The following is a 25,772-nucleotide window of genomic DNA, read 5'->3' as shown; positions in this document are numbered from 1 at the left end:
CTAAAGCCATCCCTGCACACACACACATTGTCTGCATATTCCTCCAGTATCACCAGACCCTGTTTCCACCTCTTGTATACTTCCTTTTTATGTCTCAATTTTTTTAGGTGCTCCTTGTTCACCTGTGCAGGATTCCTACATTGGGATGAACCATTCATGAAAATGGAGGTAGCGATCCTTCAAAATCAACCAGCTCATTCCTCTATTCATATTTATAGTGTGCATGCAGTGCACGGGATTTCAGCTTCTGCTGTCACACTGAATGGAATTCTAGGTCTTCCCAACACCTTGAGGACTCATCTAGGGATCTAGAATCAGTCTCCATCTTCTTTTTTTCTTCTTTGTTCTACTGGCCTCTTGAGTTCTGCAACTACACAGTAACTCAGCTGTGGGAGAAGAGATGTCAGGGAGTTCTTTCATTGTGCTGCATGTCTCCAAAGTTGGAAGGCTGTCAAGTTGGATTCACTCTCACATATTTGTTTTAGAAACAAACTTTCCTTTTGCTCAGTGAGTGCTCTACCTAATGACTAATAATGAAAAGATCAACTGCTGTGGTCTTGACCATTTCTAATTTGTTCAGTTTCGCTGGACTTATGGAGAGTCCTCAATGGAACTCTGAGAAAGTAGTATTTTGTAATATCCCCAGACAGGACATTTTTGAGCACAGATGGATAAGTAGAGTACTCAATTTTAGGAGTTTCATACCAAATAAAGAATGACTGAGGTATTTAGGAATTTACAGTCCTGGTAAACAAGCAGGTGGGATTACCGCCTGGAGTTTAAGAGGAGTGTCTAGACCTCATTTCTGGGAAAGATTTAGGTGGGCTGGAATCCCAGTAATTATTTCCTGATTTTTTTTTCTATGTTGATAAATTTATTAAATTTATTATTATTATTATTATTATTATTATTATATATATATATATATATTTTTTTTTTTTTTTTACCCTAGCAGAGGGGAGTAAAGAGGGATCAGAATACAATGAAAACTCTGCAGTTGTCGTTTCTGTAATTCTTTCTTACAGAATGGAAAGGGTGAACATGTAAGTCTCCTAGTTTAAAGAACCAGGGACTCATGAAAAATGGTGTATGATATCTTCCAGCTTTTCACTGCAAAACACAGATCAGAAGACCAGCTGTTAAAACCCTACTGCAGGAATTGACAGCTTTAGTACACCTAGTAGCAAGAAGGATGCATTGCATTTGGGCATCTCTGTTCTGAAAATCTGGTTCAAATCCCTAGGGGACAACAGTGAAAGGATAGACAACCAGAAGATCTTAGCATTCTGCATGTTGTTTGTTTTGATTGCATTTGTGAGGATGAATTTTGTCATATCATCAGGCTCCGAATACCACAATAAATAGTAGTCCCATTAAATTAGACCCACAAAATTAGGGGAAGTTATTAATACTCATTGACCTTCTAATATCTCATAATCTGAAGCAAAGATAAATCATTTTTCAGTGAAGGTATTCTAGAAAAAAGCATATAATTCTAGAGTTAAAATAGAGATAAGTGAATGAAGCACCACTCTAGGATATTTAAGCCAGTAAAACTCACAAGAAATATGTAAAGTTGTGGTATAAATCTGGCTTTTGTGAAAGCCAAGAGGAAACATCCATGTGACTAAAAAGAGGTAATGGATTTAAAGGGTACAAAACCATTCCCTTGAAATTCTATTGGCATGGTCCTTACCAGCTGGCTCCCATTGCCTTCTGAACAGCATAGTGTGACCCTCAACCTTTTTGCTCAGCAAGGCCATAAGTCTGTGTTCTCACATGCAACTTTTTAGCAACTAGGATCATGGGCAAAGGAATGCCCAATCCATGTGCACAAGATTCTCTAAACTTAAAAAAGAACATAAGTTAGCTGCTTCAGGAGGCTGCCCAAACTGTAGAATTGAAACTCTCCATCCTCCACTGCTTTGTATACCTCAATAAATCTCAGTCCTTCCCAGCAGACTGCTCAGAGGTATAAAGCACCCTTCATAAACTCTTAATGACTCTAGATATATTTTCACTGCTGGGGATTCTTTGCCTTTTAAAATTCAAAAGAGTAACTTGGGATGACTTTTGACTACTTTATTTTTAACCTGACAGTGCTCCATTCTGACATGCTATCCCTTTCCCACTCTTTCCCCATGAAAGCTGAGGCAAGTGTGTTTTTCTTATCAGTGTGGCTGCGCCTGTGTGGTAAATTTCTAATGATTCATTTAAACTTTCTTCAGTTGCTTTAAGGAGGTAAACATGGACTTTTCTCATTATAGCATTTTAACACCTATTGGGCTTTAATAGGTGTAATTTGTATATGATGAACTATATGTGTATTTAACAAAATAAAAGCCAAGAAGGTAGAAGGGTAGAGGCCAAAAAAGAAAGTTTAGGCACAGAGCAGTGACAGTAACAGAAGAGGATGAGAGGAGTGCAGAGTCAGGTATCAGTTTAATCAGGGACCAGGCTGGTTGCCAGATACTGCATTAGTGAGTATTGGTCAAAGATTTCCCTTTCACTCTTTTCTTGGCTCATGGAAGTGGTCATCCATCAGGTATCTGAATCCAACTCATGTGATCAAAGCAGCTTCTATTCCTGCTGTTCTTTAGGGGAAAAAATTGTCTGTAGTTCTCCCATGTCCATGAAGCAACACTGTACATTCTTGCAGCAGCCAAAATTTGATTTAATTCCACCAGGTAATTAAGGTCAGAATATTTTTGTACTCTTCTTAGGGGCAGTTTGGCCTGGACCCAGGAGACACCCACAATTTAATGCATTTAAAAAGAAAATTTTGTTCCAAAAATTTGAATTAGTATATTTCATCATTTTAGTATGTTACTCAGTAAATGTCACTTTGGGGAACCCTAGAATAGGAGAACTTCAAGGGAAGATGAGCAGTTACATAATATATGAAAGAACCTAGATTCATTGAACAGGTATGTATGTGCAAATGCATGTACGTGGACACAAGTTACATTACTAAGTGTTTTTAACTGAGAATTGAAACTTTATCTGAAATGGTACACACTAAATTTTGGAGCTTCAGGCTCATTTAGGAGAATGAGATGGTAAAATTTCTCAGGGTTTCTGTCAAGTTAAAAACCACCGTGCATCGATAGAGGCATTGTAAGAAAAAAACCCAAAAAAACCAAAACAGATTCAGCAGCAGATGGTCTCATGCCTCTCAGTTTTGCATGAAAGATATTGCTAGTGCTGTTGTGCAAGTCAATGTTTGTTAGAAGTACAAATAGCACAGAGTTGCTTCTTACCAGCTGGACTAACAAAGTGGTTTTAAGTAAACTCAGAAAGCACAGAGGAACCAGAATATTCTGGTAGCAGGTGGAGATTCAGTCTTTTTTCCATTTCAAGCTGTTCCAGCCCAATTCCCTTCCTTCTGGAAGACCCATCAGTTCTTCATGCTTGTTCAAAATGTTAGTTGTTCATGGTCAGGCCTTCTTGTATAAACTAACATTTTTTTGGAGATGATACAGTTGCACATGGTTTTAGAGCTACAGTAGTAACTAACTACAGTATCCGCCTTGCTGTGATTTTGAAATTGCTTGTCTGGTGTTTCGAATCTGTGTCAGATTTCAGAATCTATCATATTATTTACAACTTTTTGATTTGGTAGGTGGGAGGAGAGCCTGACTTTTTTTGTTTGTTTGGTTGGTTTGCTTGTTTGGTTTTGTTTTGAGGTTTCTTTGTGTGTGTTTTTAATATTTTTTTTTTTATTATGTGTTCCTTTAAAGCAAATCTCCACAATTCTCTCCTTCCTCAGTTTTCCTCCCTATAGAATGGGCTTTGGAACAGACAATAATTTTTTTAGTTTGGTATCAACCTCAGGAGAATAAAGATGTGCTGTCTTCTTTGAGGTAAGTGAAAAATGGGCAGATGAATTTGCATTGCCTCTTCTGAACAAAAAACAAACTTATTCCCTGAATACAAGAAGGTACAAGTTTAATTTGCACTACGACATTGGAAATACATTAGTTCTAAATCAAATTAAGCTTTGCTGGTTTTATTCTCTCCCTGTTTGTTCTTTAGGTATGAACAACCTAAGTGTGACAATGGTGCCAGAGCTCACCCAACAAAAACAAAGGATTTGTACAAAGGACGCCAGCTTCAAGGTCAGCGAAACAGATAAATTTGGTTTCATGCATTTCAATACATTGTTTAATCACTGCACCTATATCAAAACAATGTATCTTTTAGATATGGCTATACTGATTTGCCATTGACTGAAGCTTTGACTTTGGAACAGCACATGTAAATATGAGTCTTGGGATGTTGTCAGAGAAAGTAAGGCTCATTTTCCTCAGTAGTTTAAAGGTAGTCACTTTTTCTTACCGGAATTATTAATTGCTCTTGTTGTATCAGAGAAGTCAGCAAATATCCAGAATAACTTGGTCTGTAGTTCATAATCCTTGTTGTAGCAAAATACATGTGAAATTTGCCTCTGTCTTCAAATCACCCTGAAAAACTGTATCTACTTTTTTTTTTTTTTTTTTTTTTTTTCCCCAACAGTACCAGTGTCAGTTTATTTCAGAATAATATTATTTTATTGTTCTCTGTTGCAGGAACAAACCTGGGTCTTTATTAGAACTTTCATTTTTTCAAACTCTTTATAAGCATGTGAGAAATCTTATCTCCATATAGTGGAGCTACACAGAAGTCAGTAGACTTGCTTCATTTTCAAAATGGTTTTTTAACATGTTTGAATAACTTGAGGTGTAGCAGGTTTAGTGATATTGCACGTTATGAGGGAGTTATGAATCACATTCAGCTACTGTGAAGAATGAGAAACAAGCAAAAAATGTGGACAGATTTTTTGTATCATGAGAAATATTTAAGTTCAGCCACGCAGAGACACAGCTAGAAAATAATTCCGAGCTAAACGTGCTCATTGATGTTGAAATGTGTATTAAATGAAGCACACATTAATAGTCTCTGTCATGAAACAAATTTAATTAAAAGATATAACAAAAAAGGAAGTAAGAAATGTAAATGATATGTAATTATACCGTATATAATTATATGTTGTGTTCTACATAGAAAGAAGTCAATCGTAGGATTAACTATAAGCCATCCAATTACTGTGGCTGTAAAAATGGCAAGTGTGTGACCCTTCAAAAAATCTAGCTAGCTATTATGGGACAGGCAGACAGGAACAGGGCAGACAATGCAGACAAGGAAACTTTCATGCCATATTAGATAGCCTTATTATTTTTTCTGGATTTTATCTAGGACCATGAGTACAATTCTGGTCATCTGTGTTCGTGAAAATGGATACATAGGAGAAGTTAGTTAGTACTAATGTATCAGGGAAAGCAGCTCCTTTCCAAGAGAAGGCAGGTGGTATTTGCTTCATTTAAACAAATAAGATGACATCTGAAGGTGACATTGTTCCTCTGAGACCATGAGGAAGAGAAACTCTTTTCCTCCATGATGATTTTGTCACAAGAAAAATAAATATGAACTACCCTGAATGAATTTCACCTGGGAGGTATAAAGCAGTGGGGCAACAGCCTTCTAAAGGACTAGAAATGGAGCAGAAAATCTGGTTAGCTTCTTAGGTAGATCTTGATTACTTTATGAAAGAGACAGTCAGAGACAGGATTGAATGAGTGAGGTACTCACTCCACACTGTGGCTTATCAGTTAAGATACTGAACATATATATATATACTAAGAGATGAAAAGCTGATTTACACTAAAAATTCACAGCTTTTACCAAATGTCTCCATTTCTTTTCCTTCACAAAAAAAGGGATGGAGCATTCCTGACTTGCAGTCGTGCTGTTTAGCTGCTCACAGAGTTCAGCAAGAACCACACATGCTACATACCCAGATATGTGAAACCTAGTCATAAATATACCTGTTGACAGTCAGATTGGTGGGTGATGTTCCTCCATCATTTCATCAGTCAATACTTGCTTACTGAAGTTACTTAATGCTGTTGTAGATTCTAGGAAATCGGCAGGTGTTTCAGGGTTAATTTGGGAAATATTTTGGACCTTATTGTGGCCTTTCAACAATTTAAGGGGGCTTATAAGAAAGATGGGGTCAGACTTTTCAGTAGGACCTGGAGTAGGACGAGGAGTAATGGTTTTAAACTAAAAGAGGGTAGATTCAGACTAGATATAAGAAAGAAATTTTTTACAATGAGGGTGGTGAAACACTGGAACAGGTTGCCCACAGAGGTGGTAGATGCCCCATCCCAGGAGACATTCCAGGTCAGGTTGGATGGGGCTCTGAGAAATCTGATCTAGTCAAAGACGTCCCTGCTCATTGCAGAGGGATTGGACTAGATGACCTTTGAAGGTCCCTTCCAGCCCAAACTATTCTATGACTTTTTACAATCCTTACTCCATGCAAAGCAATGGAAACTTGGCCATCTTCAACAATTTACTTCAAACAGCATCTGCATAGCTACAGACATGGATAATTACTTGATTTCATGTCTGTATTTTCTGAGTGAAAAGAACTTACACTCTAAAGAAAGCAGAATGGAAGCTGAAGAAACAAGTTTTGCACTAAAAGACATAACTTACTGCTCACTCCTACCTTTTGCTAAAAACTTTGAAGAAGTACTTGCTAGCTGGAATCTTAGAGGGAGGATGGGCAGGTGAAGGGATTTAAGCTTTCACACATCTATTTCTTATCCAAACTGGTAGTGTTTTATACAGTACAGTGATAAAGATTTATCTAAAGTCAAGATACTTTGCCAGTGAAAGAATTAACAAGAATGTTTCATGCAGTAAACTCTTACATGACAAATTAAGCTTTGTCAGGTTAGGCAATGGTCTTCTGATTTTATCTTTCTACTTTATGGTATTTTGCATTATGTGAGCTTTAGTCCAGAAAAACGCTGTAGAAATGTGAGCTCATAATTTTCATGAATTATTATGTAAGGCATTATTTACTCTCCCATATCTTATATTGCTTAATCTTTCACTTCCAAATGCTTTATATTATTCTAAAATAAGGTGAATACCAAAATTTCCTAACATTTAATAAATACTTATGGATTAGTTAGAAAAATATCTTTGTTCTACTCTGCAGTAGCATGGAGAAGGTACATGCCCCTAGAAGTAACAGGGGGAAGAGGTTACTTCACAGTTGCAGTTGTGTTAAGGTGTTTATTTTCCTTTCTCTCTCTTACAGCTTTCTCTTTCTCAAGTAGTCTATTAAGTGCCCAAGTCCTCAACTGGTAAATTTCCCATCATACAAACACTACATCACCTAAAAATGAATTGAGTTTGCTTTAGATAGTTTTTGAAAACAGGATTGAAAAAGGATCTTGCACAGGTGTGGCTAGTTGTTAACAAGTAACATGTAAAATTACACAAATGGCTAATATGAACCAACTTTTTGGTAGAAGTAAACCAGTGTTACTCAAAGTTTCTCTGTTGTAAGCAGTGTTGCAAAGGCATGCTAGTGTTGCCTAAATTTAAATACAGCATCTGATTGATGAGTGGTACCAGGACTGAACAAAAAAGTGTAGGCTAATTGTGTACTTACTTTTAACGAATAATACATTTTTGAAATGCTTGATTTGCATCTTATACTCAAAAGAATGCAGTAGCCTTGGGTGAAACGACTATGACTGCCCTCATGTAAAACAAGGAAGATTTTAAAATAATTATTTTAGTACTGTGAATGATCTTAAATAGGATAAAACCCCCTGGCATATCCTCAGGTGGATTAAATTGGCATAGTTCTACAGTTATATTGATTTATACCACCTGAAAATTTGAACCTATTACATGTTAAGCTAAATATTTTTAGCAGTAATTTGCAAATAAATCAAGATACAGTTTTTTGCAAACATTTATATCTTGTTAAGGCAAAATTGTAGAAGGTAAGGACCCCTTGGAGTGTATGGCAAAACTCCCACTGATTTAAACCGAGCTAAGAATATATCCTCACATCCTAAGGGTAACTTAATATAAAGCATCTGAAATGGAAGGCTAATCTAATGTTTGTAAGAACAGTCCAAACCACCTGTATCTGTTAGATCAGGCTGGAAGTTATATAAAATAATTCTTCCCATTAGATTTCTAATCCTTTTTTTTAAAGCCAAAACATTTTTCTGAGGTTACTTGTGGTTTTGATATTTCTCAGAAACTAGTTATTCTGAGATAATGAAAATAACCCCAGAAGTCTAGAGAAAGGAGTCTAGAGAATGTCATATACTGGGGAAACACAATGGGTTTTTACTTTTCTCACTGTCAGAGTTTTCAAATATTTGTACTTTGACCTTTTGTTCTCCTCTATGTTATACAGTAAAATAGATGTCCTGCGATGAACTGACATATTCTGTAAAGAATCTTGAATGGTTTGTTTCAGACTTTGGGGTATTTTTTATCATGCACTCTCAATTAATGTACATTTATTTATAAATTATATAGATGTACTGCTGTAGTAATATATCAAGTACATGGTAAAACATACCTAAATATAAGAATTAAAAAAGGATGAAAAAAAAAAAAAAAGAAACAAACACTTTTAAAAAATCATTTATTAATAGTACAAGAAAGTCTTCCTCCTGAACTCCAATTGGTTGTCTTGTGCCCCACCCTGGGATATGTGCACCCCACTTTGGAGACCAGTGCCTTAGATGGAGGATAATCTACCTGTTCATAAAGGTAGTCCTGTCTATACTTTAAGCAACCTGGAAGAAAGGACTTGTATGTGTAAGAGAGCAAGACATGATAGCATATTGAGGCAATGTCAGACCACTCAGCTAATTTACCTCAAGGGTAAATCTTTTTCTTGTTTAAAAACTATGCATTGAATGCAAGAAAGGTTCTGTTTTAGGCTGTGCTGTATGTGAGGGCTGGATTAACTTCAGATAATCCTTTATATAGTATAAGATTTTTGTATTCTTACTTAACCTGGCAATTTATCTGTTTTTTCCTGTAACATAATTTTCATTACCAAGACCTGAAATTTGAAAAGTGGAAAAATTTGAAAAGTATGTTGGGAAATGTGATTTTGCTCACATAACAGCCTTAATTAGAAGTACCCTTATCTTTCATGAAGGGAAAAAAAAATAGGAATCCAAATGAGTAAAAGGCATGCAAGCTTGAGAGAAGGACACAACGTCAAGCTGGATTTTTAGACTTTACTGGGTTTCTCTGGTTTTGTGGCTTTAAGTCAGACCATTAATTTTGGTTCTATTTCATTTTTGTTTGTTTAGGTTTCTCCTTTTCTTTAGCACAGGATGTTTTTTGAAGTTCCTATAGTTGTGATACTTCCCCTCAGATAAAAAGATAATTTGGGAGGGGAAACTGGAGTTGGAAATGGCAATGCCTTATAAACTGTAACAGTAATACAATATGCTGACTTGGGTGAGTGTGCAGATTCAGTAAGTCCATCTACTAAAAGTCCTGAAAATGTCTCTTTTCTATTTTCTCAAAATAGCATAGCTCTTCACTGCTGAATATTTCCTTTTCCTGAGACGCTGATCTCAATTAACCTAGCTGGAATCCAGCAGAATGCATCAATTGCATTGAAGTCACTTTAGACTTCTACTGATCGCTGTGTTGGCACTGCGATGGTCTACAGTTTAGGTCAAGCTAAGAATGTTTAAATATTACTTAATTGAAATGCCTTGATGTATGTTCGTTCCTTGTATAGTCAATCAACTTACTTCATAACAGAAAAAAAAAAAAAATCCCTCAAAACTCTTCCTTAAATATGATTGTGTTCAACTACAGATTGCTTTCTGATTTCATAGCCTACTGGTGACTCTGTTCTCAGCTATTGTTGTGTCCTAGGGATCTTCATAACCTTGGCATTCAAACAGTTAATATTTTCTCCTGAAAATCATGCATGAGAAATGTTTATCTCATTTGCTTATTTCAAATTTGCGTTACTTAAGAGAAACGAAAGTATTCCAACTGCTTAATTCTCTTCCTGTTGTAATGGCTTAATTTACTGTGTTTCTGATGAAATATTCCAGCACTGACCCTGAACAGTTTATATTCTGTGGAGCAAAACTCATGATTTAAGTTACGGGCGAATTATGTGTGGATAAGTACAGTCTTCTTTTGGTTGTTGGCAGTGCATTTTCTTTTTCCAAAGTTAAAGAGAAATAATCAGAAACACTCAAACCACGACAATGCAAGACCCACAGCCGAATAGCCATCCTATAAAGTGTTTTACTTCAAAGGCAACTTTTTTTAAAAAAAGAAAGTGATAGAGGCTTAACTGCTTTTCCTTTTGAGGTATGATCCATTATATTTTTACAGTTGCTCTGCTTTTGACCATGAACACATCAGATTTCATAAGGTAACAGACTATTTCCCAGCTAAAATGCTGAGGTACCACCACTGGTCTATTTAATCTTGCTTACTGTAGTTGCACACACGTCTTCGTTTCCTCTACAGAGTCTTGTACCAGCATTGAGTAGAAAATAATTTTGCCTTACTACACATTCTTAGACATTCAAATGATTAAAAATTTGCTTGTTTTTCAAAGTACAAACTCAGTAATTGAGTATTTCGGATCAGAATGCAGATTATATAGCTATGCTTGCCTTTCCATGAGCTTCAAACTGTTAGGTCAGTTAGCATGTAACTTTCTCTACTGAGCTATGATTTTAAAATATTATATTTTTATTACATAGCCAGCTTTTTGGCTGCATGAGCTAATATTTAAAATATCCCTTTCTGCTATTGAATTTTGAAGCTCTGAATTGTCAAACAATCATTTGAAGTTGCTGGCTGTTCTGACTGAGACCATAGCTATCATCCTGAGCCTTATACTGCTTTATGTACCAAGACATACTCATCAGACAAGCTCTATGTGGAGCAGACCTGCCTAGTTTGAACTATGACCAGGAAATGTTGGCGCAAAGCTGGTGTGAACCTTGCTGGAGTAGCTGTGTGGCAAGGATGAAGGGATTGGGGTTGCCTGGAGCTTGGCAGGGTCTGCAGGGAGGATGGGAGAGGTGAGGCTGGACCGAGAGGTGCAGAGGGGTGCTGAAGGGCCAGGCTTGATTTTCCTTAGTTTCGTAGTGCTGGGGAAGACAGGAGAATGGCTGTTTCCACTTGTAAAGCAGCAGCTACCTTCTCTAATGTGTGGGGCTCCAGGAGGAAGCCTATTTCTCCTGTCCTCTGCTTTTCTGAGCAGCTGGATGCTTTCCCAATACCATATGCTTCATAATGGTATTGGTTAGTGACAGCTTGGTGAAGGGCCCTTTCCACATGTTACAGTCCACTGCAATTATCCTGTGCTGTCAGCATGAGACAATGGTGGTGGGGGATGCTGGTGAGATGTGGGTACGAAAGAGGAGACCTGCATGTCCACAGTGCAGTAAGGTTAACACAACTCCAGAGCTCTTGACGGACAAGAAGAGTGGGTGCAGGCAGCAGCCAGGCTGGTATTGCAATCATGGGCTCGATCAGTCCCCACTCTGTAACATAAAAGCTTATTTGAGTACTGAGTAGTGGTGGCCTGGGGAGGACACTGGGATAAGGCAGTACTTCTCATGGCTATATAGGCCTTCTGGTCAAACCTCTGTATAAAGAGGGAGGTCTCCAGCAGTAAGTCCTGTTTCCTGAGGTCATTACTGTGGCTTAGGAACAGCTGAACCCCCAAAGAGGACTCTGTGTCTTTAACCTACAACAGTTTGCTTGGGCTTTTGGATTTAGTAGCTTCAATATTATTACCCTATTGTCTGGTGACGCGATTATATTGTAGTGTCCCAGTGGGCAGTTTTGCTCCAGATGAAGGAAAGCCTGTAAGTAATATTTCAAGGCTCTGCAGATCACATTTATTTCCTGCACACCCACTTCTGTCCATCTCCACATCCTGTCTTTACTTACCAATAATCTGGCCACACTTTTTCGTATTGTTTTATTTTTGCCTCAATTTGTAATCATTTATTAAAATGTCTACAACCTAAAGCAGAAACGTTAGTATCTGAAAAAACAAACAAATAAAAAATGCTCAAGCACATAATTTAAGAGCTGCTCTAACTCCCAGTTATGTGTGAATTTGTCTAAAAAAATTCCAGTGAAAGCATTTGAGCTACTAATACAGTGCCAGGAAAGACACAGCTGTCACAGCTAGCAAAAGAGAAAAGCTGGCTGATTAAAGGTGATGATACTGGCTCAGAAATAGCATTTCATTCATTGCTCTATTTAATATTAACCTATATTTTTGTGTTTATTTTAAAGGGCTATATTAGGGCTAATAAACACTGATTTCATTTTCTCTCAGCATTAAAAAAATGCTGGAGGCTGTGCCAAGGAATATAAACTCAGTTTCTCACCTCACTTGTTGCTGTCCTCCCTTTACAGCCAAATCCCTTGTTAAGCAGAGCAGCCTTTCCTGCTGTGCTGCTCTGTGCCATTGAGTCCTGCTCTCAGTGGGAGCTGAGAAAGTCTCTGCAGCAGGACACATCTGTCCAGGGATGGATGCCCAGAAAGGGAGAACGCTCTCTTGTGTCTGGCTGGCTTACCCTGAGATTGCTACCCAGCAGCTTTACAGTCACTCTCTCTGTACCAGCTCTATCCAGATGAGTTTCTGATTGTGTTTTTCATCTTCTGGGCCAAGGAATGATTAATTGAACAAATGCTTTCTCCCAGAAATGCCTTTTCTAAGTCTGAATGCACAGAAAAGTTCCCCTGACCCTCATGAAACTGTGTTAATTTGTACCCATTGAGGCTGTAAATATGTCGATAAATGCTGCACCCTGCACTTGATGATTTTGCCATTGATTCTGATAAAAGTGGAACCTTTTCTTCCATCTCTACTAGGGAAGTTATTATTTTGGAGTGAATATATATATACATACATGGATCTGTATATATAAACACACACACTTAAAAAAACCCGACAACTTTGTTTTCCCTTCACGAGAAATAATAAACTAAGTGAAGCCTGTTCCACAATAAAACTTCAGTAAATTTGAAAAAAGACATTTCAGAAAGATATTTAAATTTTTACCTTTAATTTATCTATACAATTTAATCCACACATTTAATCCATAATTTAATATATACAGTGTTCTAAATCCAGCAATGAAAAAGTTTTGAATGAACACATTTGTTTTTTCTTTTTAAAAATAGAACAGCATCATGGATAGTAATCTCATTATTATGAGTATTGTTAACTCATGGAGCTGATTTAGAGAGGGTTAGGGAGTGTTTTTGGTTTGGTTTGGTTTGGTTTGGTTTAGTTTGTTTTTTTTTTGTTTTGTTTGTCTTTACTGAAAAACTTCCAAGCATTGTCTCAATCTGTGCTTATACTTAGTAGTTCTCTACCTCCACATGATATAATTTTGCTTGGATATTTCTGAACTGCTTACAGGAAGGAGTCCACACATTAAAAAGGATCAAACAGTGAACTTCCTACCTAAAAGCAAATGAAGTCTTGGAAGTCAGTGAAAGCTTGGAAAGACTTTGTAATGCCATGGCAGATTAGCCTGTTACAAGCAGATGTAATACACAGTCCCCCGAGATGATACTCAGAGTGCATTACTAGTCAAGCCACACTTGGAAGAGTAGAAAAGTGTATGGTAGGCTTGTAGTCATCACACCAAAAAACAGAAAAAAAAATCCACAAGGTATTAATCTTACCCGTTCAAGCAAATGGTCATTTTTGTGATATCTAAAGATAGAATAGAGATTTTGATACATAAATATTCAATGAGTTCATATCTTTATGCTAGAATTATGACTCTGTGTCCCATTGATATCTGGTTGAGATTGAACCTCTTTCAGAAGTGCTTGTCTCCATGGACTGTAGAAGGAACAAGTATAACTAATACTAGTAGCTGAATATATTTTGATAGCTCAAGTTAAATGACATAATTCCCACCTTACCTGAACAGATCATGCAAGTGAACAGCTATGATATTCCACAAGCAGTGAGATTCAGCCTGGCTTTATCTCTGCTGTGGTCAATGGTATTCAGCTGAGATTGGATCATTCAGCAACATTTTTTCTCGCAATGTTCCACTCTGAAGTGCTTTTAGCAGGGGAATACATCTGACAGTGCTAATAGAGTACCAGAACATCTGTTTGAAAAATGGCATTTTTTCAGATGCTCCTTTATCTCACTTAAGTGTTTGGAATATTACCTAGACTGCCAATATCAGGTCAGGGGAAGGAGGAGAGGAATGACTAATTGCTCCCTGAAACTAATTTAGTCTAATGAAATCTTCAGTTTAATTCTCCTTAAACTAACATTTCATGGCCCTGCTTACTGATGACAAACCCAAAGCGTTTGTGCATGGACTAATAATCTATACTTCAGGTGATTTTTGTCAGTAAGCGTTCAGCCGCTCCAAAGCATGTAGCATTGAGGCCTTCTTGGGGACAAACAGAGATGCTCTAGAATTCAGAGCTGAGAGATCTTCCTTTCTACTGGACATTATATTTTCCTTTTATCTCTTCTTTTTTTTTTTTTTTTTTTTTTTTAATATATATCTATCAAAAAGACGAAGAAGGAAATGAACTTGGGTGAAATGGTTTGATGCAGAGATTAGCCTAATCAAGAAATCCAAAAGAAAGTGTAAAATGGTGCATGTTACACAGCTTTGTTTCTTTAAGCAAGGACTCCGTGGAAAATATATGTGAGCACTTGTAAAAGAAGTCTAAAGTTTGCAATGAAAAAACCTCAGACCCTTTTAAAACAGCTCCTGGTAAATACAGGACTGTAGATACTGAGGTATTGTCTGTGCCCAGTATAAAATCCTAACTTAAGCACAGTGAAGCTTTGATCACATTGGAACCTAAAATGGATTAAATTATTTGTCCACAATGAACAAACTTTGATTCTGTATTCCTAAAGATACTAATCTTCAACAAATGCTTTTAAAAAATCTTGAAATAATTGCTGGTACAGTGAAGACATGGGAGAGATGTCTCATAATAACTTGAGGCAACTGGATTGCAGTTCTTGGGTGAAAAGCAGAAAAAACAACACAAGAAGAGTGGAAGATTGATGTAGAATAAGCTCAATGTTTTCTACCTGAATGCCTGCAATTATTATCATCTTGCAATCTGAAAGATGACAGGAAAAACTCATATGACTGAAAGGAAAAGGCAAAAACCTTTTAGTCTGCCAGGGCTGTAATCATAATGAAAAATGACACCCGAACCTTACCATGACAGTGAGTGGGAGTCACATAATAAGACACTATTTCCTCTAAGACGTGTGGTAGAGCCCTCTAAGAGGGCTTCTCCTTTTTCATCTGATAGACTATAAACTGAATAAAAACATGCCATTGATTTGTAAGGCTGTTCACTGAAAAACAGGTATCTTGCTTTGTTGTGTTTTCATCCTTGGACACAAGTCCTCCTTGATTATTTGGCAGAAACAGCTCTCATGTTTAATCTGTGAACAGGGAAAAAACATTTTCGTTTCTGAATGAATGTATTTCTGCAGCTATAGTTTTAAGAGGGAACAACAATACTTAGGCATTTATTCTGTGTGCTTAGTCACTTGAAGAAGTGCTACAGTTTTCAAATAAAATGAGCGCTTAGTTCTCAGCGAATTCGGTGAGATTTTCATTCATTTCACAGCAACTTTGAAAATACCCTGTACTGATAATAAAACACCCTAACAATTTTGCATTTTGTATCAAACAGAGACTTTTTGAAATCCAGGCAGAGTTATGAGATTAGGGCTTGTGAAAAATTAAGCCAGTGCAAGACTTCTCACTTCCTAACATTTTGAGTAAGTTAAAGTATAATATAGAAATAACATCAATTTGGCTAATGAGTAATAACTGCAAGTGTCAATCAATGATTTTATCTCACTTGTCAGGGAAAAGGAATAAGACGTAGTCAAAATTGTTGGTACTCTGATCTCACGTCAGTGGGTATATTTTTCTGAAGAGAATATTTTTATTTTAGTCTGCTGCATTAATCTTTCTGTTCACTTACTTTTGAGAAAAAGGCTGTCTCTGACAATCAGAGAGTATATTCTATGCTCAGATTTTCTACACACTAGCATGGCTTACCTGAGAAAACCAGTGGAATGGGTCACTCGTGTAAGAGGCAAAATCAGTGTTGAATGCTCTCACTGAGGCTGATCTTATTTTTGAAAGTAAAATATCAGTATTGAGCAGAGTTTACAGCTGAGGCTCAAAGATTATGCCAGGTTATGTCATCATGGTTATGTGGGATCGAAGACATGATTGACTATACATGCTATGTCTTGGTAAAGAAGTGCTGCAACCTTGGCACAGTCAGAAGTAGAAGACAGCATACCTGCTACTGTTAATATGGTGAATCCGGGACCAGAGAGTAGCTTAGGAAGTCTCTGTGCTTAGTATAGTTAATTGTTTGTATCACAATAGTTTTTAGTTGTACAGTCTGGGATCCCAGTGTTTTGGGCACTGTGCAAACACAGAATAACAAGATGATGCCTGGAAAATTTGCAGTCTAGCTGATTGCAAAGCCACTTGGACAATGGGTGGACAGATGCCATCAACTAAAGAGGCAGTGAAAGTTCCTGCCAATTCCTCAAAGTGCTTCAGTCTGCCAACATGTGTCACCTCTGTTTCATACTGGCTGAGCTTAAGCCAGCTGGCTCTCCTCCAGGTCCCTTTTTGCATCAGGTATTTACACAGCAGGGAATGCATTTCTCTGGATTCATTGAAGAGATCTAGAATAAACTTTCTTGTTCACAAAGATGACAGTGTGGACAACACTATCTCAGTGGTTTTCAAATACATTATGTTCTTCCTTGGGTTCAACACAACTTGCAGGCTTCCACAACTGAAAGCCCTCAAGGAAGAACTGAAATTACTCCATACAAACATCTGGGAATTCTTTCAAAGGACTCTGAATGCTTCACAGGATTCAGAAACTTGCTTCTCTGTAGCTCAGCAGGAGTGCTACTGTTCATCGATTCCCGATGTTAGCATATGGCAAAAATCCATGAATAATTTTGGGAAATAAATTATTCACAAATTTTGCCCTTTATGCTTGTGAAGTCTTTGAATTTGTTTGCTCTCTAGAAATGTCTTCTGGTAAAGACTCTTGCTCTGTAAATGATCCACAAGCAATTCATTGTAAATATACCTAAAATACAATTCATGACCTGCTGAACCCTAATCCTGCAAACACTTACCCACATTCTTCCTGTGATTAGTTCCATTAAAATCAAAGGAACGCTTACATGTGCACAAGTGTTTGTAGGATGAAGGTTTAGGTTGGTTCCATAACCCTTGTTATTCTACGTGCTATGTAGTTTCTGATTCCTAAATGAGAAGCAGGCACTTAGAACCTGTGGAAAGTCAGAGTTTTTCAGTCCCAGGGTACTACTGCTGTTCCCTTACTGAAGAGTTAGAGAGTCCATCCTTACAAGTCTGGATTTTTGTTTTTTTGAATATGTAATCCAAATTTGCTGGTAGTGATCCAACTTGAAATTAGCTTTGGAACACAGTTAAATGCAAAGCAAAGCTTATCGAATCAAATTCATTTAAGAATCAGAGTGAATATTCATCAGCTTTTTTAGGACTTCTTCAACATTGCAGACCCTTCTGTGCTGTGGACTTTATAATGGGGAAAAGTAACGATAAGCAAAGACTTCCTAGGTTTTGTATCCATCCGCAGTTGTAACAGAAAATATTAATATTTACTAGAGTTTGGCAGATTTGTTCACAGAAAATAAATCTGGAGTTTGAAAAATCTAGCTGGCTCTCTGAAGAGAAAAGCGGAATTTAGGTATAGCTATTGACTGACATATTTAACTATGTAGTTGTATCGTATCTACTGTATGGTGAGAATATTATACTCCATTTTGGATTTAACAGATAAATTGCATTTGGCATTCAGTTCTACAGTCTCACTTGACATTATTCCTATGTGTCTCCCATTTTCAACATGTCAAGCAAGAAAGCATCATAAAAAGCTCCATTAGTTGTGTATGTATGTGTATATACATGCATCTAAATAATCACTAGTGACTGAAAAGAGTTACTCCTTCATGTGTGTTGGAGATTTCCATTCCCTTAATTTCAGTTCAGAGAAGCAATATTTAAACTGTCATGAAACAAGATCTCTGAACCACTGAAAATATTCCTGGTTTTCCATTAAGATATGTAGCACATGTTTACACCCTTGGAAATTTTTCAATATATCTGGTACTTGATCCATTAGGCTTTGAATGCAGAAAGTCAATTTTAAGTTATTTAGAGAAGTATTTTATTAGTTAGAATGTTTAGCTCCCTCTGAGATCTGTATAGCTGGATTCATAGTATCAAAAAATATTCCTAACAAAATGTTTTACAGGTCTCTAAAATATTTATACAAGACAGTTTTTGATTCTTTATTCCCCTAGAAAACATGTGCTTGTACAGGGTTTTAAAGGTACCTTGGGGTTCAATTTCTTTCAGTGTTTGTTTGGGGTGATGTGCGCTTGTGATTTCAGCACACAGAAATAATGTGTTTCTCATTTACGCAGATTAAAAGCTGTTATATGATAGCTTACATAGACCTGAATTTAAATCTCTGTTTATACTACCATGCACATGCGTACACACAGAGATCCTCTTGTGCCTCTCAACTCACCCTCCTATGAAAGGGTCTTAAGCAGGTTATACTTATGAATATATTGAAGCCAGCTCAATAAAGTGTTTTCTCATGTATTGATTTGAAAGAAACACATTCTGTGAGCTGTATCCTATTTCTGCTGTGTGTAATGAACTCTTATGATATAATTTAGAGAAATAAATTATAATTTTCCTTAGCTTCACTTAAGTTGACTGTGCTATTTTAATTTCAGAAAACAGTGGTTTTGCTATCAGAACTTTACAATTTAAGTGTAATTTTATTAAGAATAAGAAAAATAAGTAAATGTAGATTATGTCAGTATTTCCTCTAACATTAGTTGATTTCATCTAGATGATTACAAAGATAACTACTTGAAAGTAGCTTTGCAATTGACTTAGTAAATAATAGCTTATTGGTATGCTTTTGGTGGTTACTTGCTTCAAAGGAGATTTTTATTATTTTATTTTATTTTATTGAACTGTAGTTCAAATTCTGCTTCTAATTAATTGCTTTGAATTGAAAATAATCTCCCTGTAACCAGTTCTCGAAGGGTTTAAAGAGGCACAAATGACACCAATAACCAGGACAGCATACCTACCAATCCCTACAAAGAGCTCAGTATAAAGTGGAGAACTCTGATATTTTCATTAGTATGTTTTTTGCTTTTTATTTCACAGAATGGAAGAAATAAGTGAGATTCAGTAGCAAGGGTTTTTAGAAGATTTCAAGAAGTGTCAGTGTTGCAGTCCAGGTATCTCTTACAATACTAACTTTTCCTGGACAGTGGTGCTGGGAGCTGGAGTGTAGGTATCATGCCTTCTGCTTTCCAAACATCTGAGCGGAGGTTCCTTCATCTGCTTCTGCTGTCCTGCTCTGGAGTGAGGCTGCTCAGATGCTAGACTTTGAAGGGGCTGCGTGAGGTGAGGTTGAGGTGACACCAGCTGTGTGCACCCCTGTGCTGAGATGAGTTAGGACAATCAACTCCTTCCACACATGGCAGAGGCCAGCTTGCTCAGGCATGAGTCTGGGCTGGGGGCTAGGTGTGACGAATGAGCTCTTTGTATCTTCTCCCGTCAGTGAGACTTAGGAGGGGGTTTTGAACTATTCCCCTTCCAGAAGTGGGATGAACTGCTCTGGCTAGCCCACCTTTCCTGTAGGCACATGTATGTTCCTGCTCCGTTTGCCTAGAGCTTGTTGTACGACACATTCCTCTGGGGAAGAAGGGTTACTCTACACTGTGTCATTGCGCTCAACAGCCTCATGTGATGTCAGCTTCATTGCACATATAATGTAAATCCTTGAGCTTATCCACACTCTGTTTATTGACAATTTCCATGAATCTTACAGTTACCGAGTGGTAGGTTACCATGTACAGCACTAGAGATGGTCACATATTTCACCCCTTATCTTTCAGATTTCTCATGCAGACCTATTAACAAATTGGAGTCTACTTAAATGTGAGAGAAAATGTAACTTTCCAGCCCTTACAACTCTCTCTCAACATCCTTTCTCTTTGAAAAGCAGGAAGATTGATGCATTTTATGCTGTATATATTTAAAAGGACTGCTTTCTCTGTACAGCATGAGTTTTTTTCCCCTGGCAAGCCAGGACACTTAGTTAATTAAGAACTCTCCCTCTTTAATCATTCAGTATAATCCAAGTTTTCCTATCTGCTTGTATAAGGCATACTTCAGTGTAATTAGAACACCAGCTAGGCTGTAAAGGCTGGGATTATCTAAACTACGTAAACAGCACCTACAGAGAGTTCATTCTCTAGATGTCATTGACATTGCCATATTGGTTTGAACCAAAGTCATGGATAAAAATAATTAATATTAGATATACAATCCCAATGTCAGATTTTGAAAGGAAGTATGTTCCTCTGACTGAACCTTATTTGGTTCCTACCAAATCAAAGGAAGCTAGTCTCTCTTATAAAAAAAATGACTTTATTTCCTGAATTAGTTTATTTTTTATTATGTTTTTCATGAAACTCCAATGCTTTCCTATTGCAAACTGAGCTAAGTTTACTTTTTTTTGCAAACACTAAAAAGCCGATATGTTAGGAGCTGTTTGAAAGAATGTTCTCTGTTTCCACTGTCCACTTTCTTTGACACTGCTGGTTTCATCCTTTGTTTGCTGTGTTTCTTTTTCCCTTGTTCTTACTCCTTGATAAAAAAAATCAAGGCAAACAGAACCACAACATCTGTTTTTCACATGTTCACAAGCCCATTTCATTGATTCTATGAGCTGTGCAGGATTTATACATAGCATTTTGTTCACTAGATGTGTTTGTCAATAGGAAAAGTTAAATCCAATAGGGATTACAGAAAATAACTCATTTGAAGTTCCTATAACAACTCAGTTTCTTAATACAAGTATTTTGACCCCTGTATTGCAGTAACAGGGTGCACAGTTCTCTTGGAGCCAAGTTTGTGGTTCTAGGCATGCATCACACAACCTTATTGCAAAATTGGCAACCGAATCAAGGAAAGAGACTAATGTGCAGTGCAGTGGCTGGACATGTAGAGTCCAGGAATCAGGCTTTAATTTACATCTCCTTGTATAACTTGGTAAAAAATGAAGGCACACTGCCGTGGTGCTGGCATTTCCAATGTTTAGAAAAACAGGCCTCACTGTTCATCGTGAGTTGTTTTTACTTTTGAAGTTCATTAATTTCCTTGATATAGGCAAGTGGCTTGGTGAAACTAGGGTTATTTGGGAAAGCAGAGCTTTTCTGGGAAAGTAAAAACTGTATGGCTTATTCTACAGTGAAGCCTTGTTTTGTTGAATTCCTCAGCTACTTGAGCTTTAAGCTTGGAGATGTAGCTAAGCGTTAGGGTGAATGCTTTGTTGTTGGTAGCGTTCATTCATATCTGGCTGTGGGGTATCTTGCGGGCAGGCTTCACTTGATAGTCGTCTCTTGTGGAAGGCTGTGGGGGGAAGGAGGAATGTGGACACATACACACTGCTCTGATTCTTTACAATCTGCTCAAGGGAAGTAGGCCTGAGAAGCAGGTTAGAAAACCCTGGTTTATGTTAAAGGAGAGACATGCATTTCTTATTATAAAAGTATTACCTGAATGAGCCTGTTAAACCTGGACTCGTCATTACAAATCAATCCTGGTCTCCTGAAGAGAGGGTGGAAAAACAAAAACAAAAAACAAAAACAGATTAGACGCACTGGATCTTACTATGACTGTACTATGATGCCATTGTCTTAATTCAGGAAGATATGGCTGATATACAGAAAATGAGCTCATTGTGGGGTACAGTGAATGTCTTGTTGCTGAAGTTTTCCCTCCTTTTACTATGAATTTCAGAAATTGTTAAACTGTGCAGAAAGAGAAGAGTAGCTTGAATGCCTTATATCTCGGATGGCACTCGTACGTGGGCCCATTTTCAGTCCTAATACTGAGGAATAAATTTATTTTTTTGAACTATATATTTACAAATGTATAAGGATTTATACCCTGTACATAGGCTCAAATTATGTTTCCCCTTACAGATTTGTCTTCTCTCTCAGTGGTTTAGCTTCAACACTTTCTCTTAGTAACATTTGTAAATTTGAGATAAGTAGGAATTAATTGGGTTAAACTACTTCTAACCAAACCAAAATCTGAACTCCTTTCTTCAACAGCAAAATCTTCATTCCTCAATGACTCTATGCCCCAGTGGCCTTCTTTGGGTTTTATCTCTGTTTACAGATAAAACAGAGTGCTGTAACACAGGACAGATAAAGTGAGCACATTCTATACTCATTATATTTTCAGTAGGAACTACATAAATGCCTGTCATTAAGAAGAGCAATGTATTTTTAAAACATGCCTTGATAGCTAGGCAGTTATATTCTTCTGCAGTGTTTCCTGGTAACCATTTAAAAACACACCAGTGGCATTTAAGTAATTTCTCAAATATTTGAGAGATGAAAAGTGATCCTTTTCATGCAGAAAAAGCAGAAAACATAAATATTAGAGATCACTTCAAAAAATATTGTAAAACTTGAATTTGGGACTCCCATTCTCTCCCTTTGTCTTGATAGATGTTTCTATCTTTATACATCCATGAAATTCATAGGTCATATTAATTCTGCTCAAGCAGATCACAGGAACCAGAACAACTCAAGGTAATCTTTACTATTAAGGGCAATCCTAGGTGCTTTACTAAGTCATGTCATTAAGCATAAAGTTTGGGAATGTTTCTGAAAGTACAGTGTGAGAACCCAAGTTCACTTTCCATTTTAAATTTAGATGATTGAATGAAAGCTTTTTCCTGAAAAAAAAAAGGCAACTGAAGTGAAGCTTGTACTCTGCATTGTGAATGAAAATACAACTATCAAATGGAGATAGAACCACTGAAGTACCCTATGCTTTTTGTTACCCCTGTGAATGATCTTTTTTCCTCTTCCATGATGTCTGAATGTGTGATTCCCTCCAGCTCCCTTATGTTTTCCACTGTGCCCAGAATTCAACTTTATTCCACTGGAAGTTGTATTGTCTGCCCTCTTTAAGTCTCTTAAGTAAAACATTTATCTATCTTCAAAAATAGACAAGTTAAATACTCTATTTTAAATAGAATGGATTTGCAGTTAGAAAATAAAATCCAACAGACTTAATATAACAACAAGCTTGTCTTGTATACATGCATTGCTCAAAAAAAATTTACATAGTGACTTATGGTGTTGCAGGATGATAAAGTGCTGCTTATGTATGAGTTCCCCCAACTCTGTTGTTTGGTAAGGCCAAAATTCTTGAGTCTAAAATACACAAGAAAAAAACCTTACTGAGAATTTGACTCTTCAGTGTGCAAAGTGTGGTGGCCTTGGCCCTGCAAAGCACTGAAGCACTTGCTTTTCTTTAAGTTCATTCATTCATCTGATCTAGTGAGAGCACTCTCTTGATTTACTTAAAGAACGTGCTGTCCAGTCTGATGTTATTGTTATTTTTCTAAAGAAAATGTCTTAGTGTAGCAAAATAAGTGGTTTCTGACACTCTATGTTCTGAAGAGTTTGCTCACACCAAAAGGAATCCTTCTGTGGACACACAACAGCTTGATGATTAGAGCATTCGGCTGAAGAGGAAAGGATCTATGTTCAAATCCCTGATCCAAACCAGACAGAGCAAGGAATTGAACCTGACTCTCCAGTGTCAGAGATTAGGGTACTCCTCTGGGATAACAGCAAGCCAGGTTTTAACTCCCTGCTCTGTCTGGTTTGGATCAGGGAGTTGAACCTCAGTCTCCCCCGTCTCAGCTGTGTGCACTCATCACCAAGCTATTTAGCCAAGATGAGATGGGCTGTTTTGTTCTCAAAAATAAAATTAAAAAGTAAAAAAAAAAAAAAAAAAACCAAACCAACAAACTCATTCTGCACCAGAATAACATCTGAATTACCCAATCCTGACACTTTCCACATGATGGAATTGTTGTTTCCTGGCCAGGCCTAGAGACAACTACTTCGTGGTCACGTACCGAGAGTGCCAGAAGCAATAGGAAGATATAAAATCCCTCTGCCTCTGCAAATGCAGCTAAAGATGCAAAGAGATTCAGCCATGTTACCCACATGGCTTTGGCCGAAGCACATACATAAAAACCTCCAGAAGCCTACTCATGTGAATGCCAGAGCTATCTCAGTGAACTACTTTCTTTTTTTTTTGGAGGAGAATGGAGAAGGAAGATTAATATTCTGTGAGTGTTGGTGCTGTCAGAGGTGTCTGTGTCAGAGCACAGGCTGTCCCTGTGAGTTTGCTTGAAACTTCAAGCAGCTTTTTTCCCCACTGGTTTCCATGCCTCTCTTCCTTGGCTTTCTACCTGATTCTCTCTAATTTCCATGCTTGTCTTCTCCTTTCACTACCCTTACCATATATTCATGTCCTTCTGCTTCCCACAAATAAATTGTTCTGGCTTAAGCTTTGGTCTTTAAGAAGGCACACATAGTTGAACCCTGGTGCAAAACCCCTTGTGAATGTGCTTATATCAGCTGACAGAAATAGATGGGTTTTAACTGTTTATCTTGTCCTTGTAATCCACACACACATATTGAATCTCTTAATCTAATCCCAGGCATTTTTAAAGGTTTAAGGATAATTTTTCTCATTACATTCTCTTTTCCCTTCTGATTTTAACCAGCAGTAGACCACCTATTGATTTTTGACAATCTAGCATGTAAAAGCTCTTATAGCCATCTGCAGCGGGTTTAGTTTACTCTAGTCGTATGAAGTTCAGGGACTGAAAGTCTGTGTTCGTTGGAATTTGCAGTGTTGCATATCTACAAGTATGGAGTGTAGATCTTTAATTTTTGAATAAGAGTGCTTTACATCCATTCACTTGAGATGGAAAATGACTGCTGAGTACTAAATCAACATCAGAGTATGCATATTTATACCAAAGAAGTATTCACAGGAAAGTCAGAATGGAAATGTGGGGTGTATGAATTATAATCAGAGTAATAATTTCAGATTCATTAACCAACAGGCAAGCACTTACTGTTGCAAAATGCATGGCTTGAATGCATGGTTATTATATATGTACAAGAGGGGCTCAGTTTTAAGGGGTATGAACATTTGGGATGCTGCTGTTGTACATTTGGATCATCCTTTCCCCTGTCACCCACAAGGCCCAGGGCACAAAGATGTATTGTTTCCATTTCTCTGCATTTATCCAGCAGCAGACAGTAAGATGCATGAGAATCCCCTTCATGTGTTACTGTTGCTGTGTTTTCAAAGAGCAAGATTTCATGACCTGCTCCAGAGGCAGGACAGACACGCTCCTATAACTGTACATATGCTCAGTCTTGCAGCAGTACATGTCATGTCAGCCTGTGTATAAAACCAGATCATGGTTTTTCCTCAGAACAAGCCTGACTGCTGGAGGGGCATGACAGGGTATTTCTCTATCTCCTTGTTTACTCTCAAGTCCCATGGTCAGTAAGCCTGAGATGGTTTTCACTTTTCAACAGCCTCTCTTCTCGACCCTATTGGATATTACCTGTTAATACTGAGAGACCGACCGACTCTGGTCAACATGATTAGCATTGACCCCTGCTGAAGTTGACATGGTGGGCTTCTGAACTAATATAAGGAAACTCAGGCCACGGCATTGCCGCAGGATGTTCCTAGGTGGTTTCCTGACCAAATGCAGGATGTGCAGCACACGAGGACAACAGACCACATTGTACCTAATGAAGCTAGCACACAGGGTAGTGGTCCAGTGAGGAAACCATCCGCATAATCCATAATGGAGTGCTATCATGTAATTGGATCACC

At 37.5% G+C, this 25,772-nt stretch overlaps 1 protein-coding gene across 10 annotated transcripts in view; it reads left to right on the top strand.

Moving 5' to 3' along the window:
* Nucleotides 1-25,772, top strand: part of SMOC2 (SPARC related modular calcium binding 2) — a 144,543-nt gene that overhangs the window by 101,252 nt on the left and 17,519 nt on the right. For all 10 annotated transcript variants that reach the window (XM_082048049.1, XM_082048051.1, XM_082048048.1 and 7 more), the window contains exon 9: nt 4,036-4,118. In XM_082048049.1, the coding sequence (XP_081904175.1) occupies nt 4,036-4,118 (83 nt within the window). The remainder of the gene's footprint in view (nt 1-4,035; nt 4,119-25,772) is intronic.

This window comes from Streptopelia decaocto (assembly GCF_964273445.1).
Source record: "Streptopelia decaocto genome assembly, chromosome: 3".
NCBI classification, from domain to species: Eukaryota; Metazoa; Chordata; class Aves; order Columbiformes; family Columbidae; genus Streptopelia; species Streptopelia decaocto.
Note: the sequence above shows the minus strand (reverse complement) of the source record. Positions and strands in the feature narration are given on the sequence as shown.